We start from the raw sequence: 7,449 nt of genomic DNA, 5'->3' as shown, positions 1-7,449 counted from the left end.
TGGCAACACTAAATGTTACATTGACTGTATTCTATGTCAAACAATGCCCACAGTGCTTTGATTGCTTACCTATTTGCGACTTGTACTAAAATTTGATCGCCTGTCAATTCAATAATTTAATTATTACGAATTATACATGAGATCGAACGTAACGTTATATTTTACAGAATTTAGTCCGCCATTTTTCACTTAACTCAGATCAAACTTAGTACAAACGCACAAAACTATTGTATTTATAGATAGATAACTTTAACAAACGGTCTTACAACAATTTTACAACATCATAGCAATAAATAAAAAATACACATTTTAGAACTTTTTTTCAACATCTGGCAACTTTTAAAAGCGCAGTTTTTGATTCCGTTTAAATTTAAAAACCCTTGATTGTTTCGTGAGAAAAGAGTTATGCCTCTCGATGAATGTTATCTACTTATCATTATATTACAGAACGCATGAGATTGGGTCTCATCCTATTCACTAAAGCCTGGTCCGTGAGCACGTAGAATTTTGTCCAATGACCCCAAGCTACCCATTCTTATCGCTCGCGCGTAATTATGTTGCTATCGCGCTCGCACACTCACTGCGGGTGCCAGTCGCACAGTCGCGACAGCAATATAATTCGCACAGTCGCGACAGCAATATAATTACGCGCGAGCGATAAGGATGGGTAGCTAGGGGTCATTGGACAAAATTCTACGTGCTCACGGACCGGGCTTTAGTCATAAAGGTCGTTATGATCACTAAATGCATAATATAACGCTACACGTATAATATACAGGCTAAAGTTATATTATACGATTTTTGTATGTCAGCCTTTTTGTGCTTCTAATTTTTACCTTTACAATAGAATTGAAAAAACACTGAAACAATTTAAAATAAATGAAGTAGGTAGGTATAGTCAAGTGCAAAAACAGACACCTACTTAAGATAATGTGCTTGCGCATGCACCTACTAAACACTGATAATAATGTAAATATAAAGATAAATAATAATTCGTTTCAAACTTAAAGTTTATGTATCAAGATAATATTTATGACACCTAATTAATTATAATAAGTATGCATGCAATATGATAACTTTTAAATCGTTTGCAATTAATTAATATTTATTTGATTTTAAACAAGGCTGACATATACAAACATTATGAATTAAGTGACTACTGCGACGTTTACAGGCCGCAGTGAGACAAAAATAAGCTAATTATCGTTATAAAAATAACTCGTTTTTGCACGTGCGAGTCTTTATGCTGATCCCAAAGCCGTTACAGGTAAAATAACTTACAAATTAATTCCGAATCAATTTACGATTACCGTTACAATATTTTACAACCCGGTCGAGTTAACTGCGCAACTGGCGGCCGTGACGTCACATAGACGAACGGGGGAGATGTGCAGGTACGAGGGAGTAGTATTCCAGCGAGGTGTGCAGCTAATTCGACCGCATTGTACATGCGTCATTATTGCATTTAATCTGGTTAAAGTAATTAGTTCGTTTTAAAATGATTAGTGATTTGGTTCAAATTAAACCATGTTTAAATTAATGCTTTTATTAAAATAAAGATTATAACTACATAAAAAAACAATACATAATTAAAACAGCATAAACACTCGCACCTCAAAAACGAGGTTGCAGCATACGCTACCTTACAATTAATACTTTTTTTATTGTATTATTTGTCGAATTTTTAACTTTTTTTTGTTGTATGGCACCACAGCCACTAATTTTAAGACAATCACACACGTGTTTCCCGCCAATTCCACTGGCGAGCTGGGGGATTCAATTTTTTTATTGTTTTTTCCCTCACAAACAGACTCAGTAGTCTCAAACCTCACTCGCTGTGGAAAAAGGCTACATTGTGCATAAATAAACGTACTGTACGATGTGTTGTCAGACAACAACTGTCTAAGGCGAGAAATAGTTTTTTAATCAACTTTTTTGAAGGAATAGACGTAAAATTACTGTCAGTAATTTGATTGTACGTTTGGAATTTAATTGAGGACAACAGTTCCAAGAGTCTCCCAGGGGCATACAACGTCACAAAATGTCGTTTGCTGACTTTAAACAGCACATCATATGCGATTTTGAAATAAAATGTACAGTCTGATGTGCTGCTGACAGTATGTGACGTAATAGGTCATCACTTCATCAGGTTTCACATGACATTAACTCATGTGTGACACGTTTCAGAACTTTGTCCTTTAGTGAATATAAAAATATTTAATTATTTACTTTATTCTATATTTTTTTTAAATAAAATTAAAAATATTGTATCGGAGACAATATTCGAAACGATATTGAATTTATTTACATAAATATGACAGGCTGTAGCTGACATCCCAACTTTAGTTTCTCGTCAAAAAACTACACTGACAGTTGTGTCTGACATTGTCAAACTGCCTTAGCGTCCGCAACAGCCAAAGCAGTTCAAACGATCAAGCAACACTCTTATTACACAAACGTTAAGTGTCATTTGCCTTAACAGCAGAAGTTTATCACAACCAGGCTCCTACTTGTAGCCTACTTTAAGCTCATTATATCCGAAAACAAGACTTAGGCTTTTCATAATAGATTCCAATTTCGCGCACAACATTGGCACTAAGAATGAACAGCTCAGAAGCTAAAAATCAAAGAGGTCTGAGAGTTGGAATTTTATATTATTTTTCAATGTAAAGTACATTGATTCGTTTTGACAGCTGTCAATGGATAGACTACTGAAACATGACCCTTGAACACTACAGTGGTAGCTGTCAAAACGTTCCCAAAGAGTTAATATTAAAATAGTCAAGAGTAAAAAAGACTACATAATTATTTTGTGACTGAACTTATTTTATGAGTGTCAATTTCGTATTAAACACGCTTACATTTAACATTCATTCATATAACGAAAATATTTTTTAAATTTTTGTTTCAAGCATTTAAAAAGCATTTATCCACTCTCTAAGTTCAATTACATTTGCTACATATCATTAACCACACTGTTGCTTAACGTACAAAAAGGTAAAATAAATTATAATAAGTTGTTTATAACAAAACGATTGTGTTCGGCGCTAAATATTATATTACATATTATTATAAATATCAACAGTTCCGCTACATAAATATAACAATTTCAAACATCGGACTTAGCTCTTCGATTCTTTAGGTACCTGTAAAATGTGGGACTAAATCGAAAAGCAAGTTTGTATGAGCAAAAACAAATTTGTTTCTAGGACAATAGTGCGTGGACTCAATACGATATTCTAATTTTCTTATTAATTTCAAAAAATGTCTTAGTTATATTATAATTTAAAGCCTGGGGTTCATTGCTGAATATAGTGTCGGAATATAGCTACTTGTATCGCTTCGCTCTCTTAAATTCATAAATACACAAAATAAACATTGTTGTTTTAACAATCAACTTTCTGGGAAATATAGATTTTGTTTTAGTGAGAAACAAGTTCAAACGATTTAGACTGTCTTTAATTTTTATAAAGATAGGGTGCATGTACCTATTTGTGAGCAAAACGAAATGCATGTCAGTGTACAGAAACAATTCATATCGAAGATCAAATGGACGCCAGGCTTATGTAAGTTTTATTCGAAAATAAAATCAACAATAAACATCTTTAAGAACGTATATGATCCACGCTGCCATTACAATTGCTGTGAGACATATCAATATGTTTTCATTGTATCGAAAACACGAGTCCGCTATAATAAATAACAATATTAGGTAATATCCAAAAGAAGTAATTGGTATTGGCTATTTATTTATAACTACAGCACGTACGATTGGCTTGATGGTCTAACTTAAACCATCGAAAAAACTGACACCATTTTTACAGTAAAGTATTTAGAAAAGATACGGAGAGTCTTAGGTATTCTTTACAATCATGTTTTTATGCTGGTCACATGTGTCAAAATATTTCAAAAGATGCACAGAAACTGTGTCAGGTCATGTGTAAATATTTATACAATTAATTGAATTGTTAGTAAAGTTGTTAAAAGTTCTGTTGCGATACATTGTACAACATCGATGAATATATCGCTCGTATTTTTTAAAGAATCTGCTTAAAAGTGGCATCTTTTTTTATTTATGTAAAGAACAGTCCGTGTTGTAGTTAGAAATTTGTGCATAAACCATTTAATTTTTGAGTACATCGATTCTTTCGGAACAACCAAAACAAAATTACCAAGTAATATTCAAACAAACGAATATAGTGATAACATCCTAGGAAATAGGGCAGTATATTGTATGTTACATTAGCGAATATTGCTTTTAAAATGCGAATGTTTGAATATCCCTTATAAATAATTATTTAGCAATACATACTTACAGTTTCAAATTACATTACACATCTGTTTCAACTGACACACGTCCTAACATACGTCACTTTACATTCGAATATCAGATTTTTAGAAAAAATACATCAATTTAGATTTTTTAGTTTTTAAAATATTTTAATTAATTTTTTCATACGTAATTTTTTTCTCAAAAATATTTACAGCAGTCTATTTCTATTTCATATGGGTCGTGCAGTGCGATCGAAATTTTAATTGTGTGTTTTATAAATAAACAACAAAAATATACTTTTAAATATGCAAACGCTATAATATAAATAAAAATATTAAAATTCCACTCGCAAAGTTTTTTTTTCTAATTCAATAAACTTAAAGATGAGTGTTTACTTTTATTATGTCATGATTCTAAAAATACACTTACATAAACAATAACATGCCAAATAAAATTCCGACCGCGCCACTTCTATTGTTAAAACAAAACGCATTTGACTAATTTTTTTTTATTTATAATAAAAAAACTGTCCACTTTCCACTTCAACTTAACGTAGGGTGTTTAAAAATTAAAAATTATATTTTTTCCGTCCATTGAAGCTAAGGTATTAAATTAAGCTTATTACACACCTTGAGATCTGTCACTCACTTTTTTTAGTTTTTTTTTCACAGTTTTTATCACATTCATTTGAAATACTGTTTCCTTTTAGGTGTTTGGGATATGTAGTGGTCGTGATCACACGAGTGGAGGATTTGCGTGGGGGCTGAGAACCGACATGTTCAGGACGCGTAATTACCTTGGATGGGAGATACCTGCACAAAGGATACTTATGTCAAGACAACAGAACACATATTCAACGGGCGTAACTATAGAATGAATTACCATGACTCATGCTGTTGCGAACCTTACAGGTACACTTTTTAGCACGACAAAGTATACAATAATGTTCTCCAGAATTTGTAAGAAGTATAAACATATCATCGAAGTATATTAAATGTTCTTCAGAATTTATAAGAAGTATAAACATATCATCGAAGTATACTAAATGTTCTCCAGATTTTATACGAAGTAGAATAATGTCGTCGAGGTATACAAAAATGGTTATTACCTGGTCGTGTCACGCGATAGAGCTGACCGCGTAGTGGGGCCGGGTCCCCTCGGGCTGGTACAGAGTTATCGACGCTATGTAGTTGTTCGACATCACCTGCAGAAGAATATAGTTTGATCAAAAGGATGCAGCAGAACGAGAGCAAAGAACAAACCCTCCAAGAATAACGAAGAAGGTGCTTATTAACATGACCGGTTTTCTCTTTATTTCCTTGGTGCAGGCTTCCGAGCTATGTTTTGTACAGGACACCTTGAAATTATACCCGTGATCTAGGCTATCGTATCCACCTTTGGGCTATGGGGGACCAGTTTGGCCTAGGGGGGAAGGCAAATTAATTTTTCAGGCATGGTCCCTCGCTTTTTGACATTTAATAATGAAACGTAGATAGGTAAGAGCTTTTACCCGCGGGGAAGGGGGGCAGATAAACTCCCCTTCATTCCGCCCATTTGGTACGTACATCCATGGTCCTCACCTTTGACAAGGTTATTATGTTCAAAGAATCACCTCAAAGTCCTGGTACCGCCTTAACAGTAGGTGAAGTTGAAGGGGTTTGGTAGTGTTTGGCAAAGCTGAACTCTGGCTGGCTCCTGCCTCCTGCCACTCACCTCGAAGATCATGGCTAGTGGCCGTAGCAGAAGGTAGAGTCGAAAGGGTTGGTGCTATTAGTGAAAGAGGCTCTGGCTGCTAGCTAACTGAGATTGACTCCTGGAATCGTAGTTCCTTAGGTAAGCAGGCTTTGGTCCTGACTCTTGCCACTCACCTCGAAGATCCGCTTTGCAATCGAGGGAAGTCGAATCTTAATTTCGAACGCCTCCTATCGATGGCTCCTACGTATAAAGGCGAAACTGCCGCTTACGCCTTTTTCTAATTATTTAAGCAATGATTTCATTTTGCTCTAATCTATAACGTCAGTAAGAAAAAAAAATTTTTTTTCCATTAGATACAAAATAAAATTTTAGGCAAATAGGCGTATGTGCAAAACTACGCCACGTATAAAGCCCAGTCATACGATTCGTCAATCTATACGAGTAGTTGCTTACATAAATATATATTTTTTATAATCCAAATCTTAATATTTAGCAAATTGTTTTATTTATAAATTATGACAAATTATATAGTTATTTCATTTTTAGCGTTAAGAGTCGCATCTCAAACTAATTTGAAAATTATAAATAACTTGAAAACGTAATAACGATACATTAAACAACTTTTTCTAACTGATTTATTATTGACTAGCGGCCGCCCGCGACTTCGTACGCGTGGATCTCGTTTTACCAAATTTCAAGAGTCTATCTTACGCGGTTTAGATTTTTACATACAAATGTTTTTTCCCACTAACTCCCGTTCCCGTGGGAATTTTACAATATCCTGTTGTAACTAAGCTTTAAGTTTACTAAGGTACCTGCATGCCAAATTTCAAGCGTCTAAGTTAAGCGGTTTAGATTTTTCATACAAAAGGATTTTCCCGCTAATTCCCGTTCCCGTGGGAATTCCTAAGTATCCAATAACCTGCCCAGGAGTATGAAGAATAATTGTACCAAGTTTCGTTAAAATCCGTCGAGTAGTTTTTGTTTCTATAAGGAACATACAGACAGACAGACAGACAAAAATTTTACTGATTGCATTTTTGGCATCAGTATCGATCACTAATCACCCCCTGATAGTTATTTCGAAAATATATTTCATGTACAGAATTGACCTCTCTACAGATTTATTATAAGTATAGATATAGCACATGATAACAATTAAAATAATTACATGCATAAATAAAGAGAGTAATCGCTTAAAATATTATATTTATGTTGTCATTTAAGTCTCTTTACGTTGAACAATATACATGAAATTATAGAAATGTTGCCGACGTAAAAGGGCAATGCGTAAAATCTCAAAATATATAAGAAAAATATAAAAATTGATAACAGCAGTAGCAAAAGCATTACATGTTAAGGCTAAATGTGAAATTTCATTAAATTCGTTTTAGTAGGTCAGAAGATATGACCCAAAAATATGGTTCTGGCCACTAAAATGGCTCTCCTGTAAAATTTACTTTTTTCACTTACGCCAGTAT

At 33.8% G+C, this 7,449-nt stretch overlaps 1 protein-coding gene across 1 annotated transcript in view; it reads right to left on the bottom strand.

Moving 5' to 3' along the window:
- Nucleotides 1-1,105: 1,105 nt before the first annotated feature.
- Nucleotides 1,106-7,449, bottom strand: part of LOC114357245 (UPF0183 protein CG7083) — a 29,103-nt gene continuing 22,759 nt past the window's right edge. The window contains exons 11-12 of the mRNA XM_028310767.1: nucleotides 5,382-5,477; nucleotides 1,106-5,085 (exon numbers count right to left, since the gene is read on the bottom strand). Of these exons, the coding sequence (XP_028166568.1) occupies nucleotides 5,391-5,477 (87 nt within the window). The 3' untranslated portion in view covers nucleotides 1,106-5,085; nucleotides 5,382-5,390. The remainder of the gene's footprint in view (nucleotides 5,086-5,381; nucleotides 5,478-7,449) is intronic.

Source organism: Ostrinia furnacalis, unplaced genomic scaffold (genome assembly GCF_004193835.3).
Source record: "Ostrinia furnacalis isolate ACB-3 unplaced genomic scaffold, ASM419383v2 OfSCF3085, whole genome shotgun sequence".
Classification (NCBI taxonomy): domain Eukaryota; kingdom Metazoa; phylum Arthropoda; class Insecta; order Lepidoptera; family Crambidae; genus Ostrinia; species Ostrinia furnacalis.
Note: the sequence above shows the minus strand (reverse complement) of the source record. Positions and strands in the feature narration are given on the sequence as shown.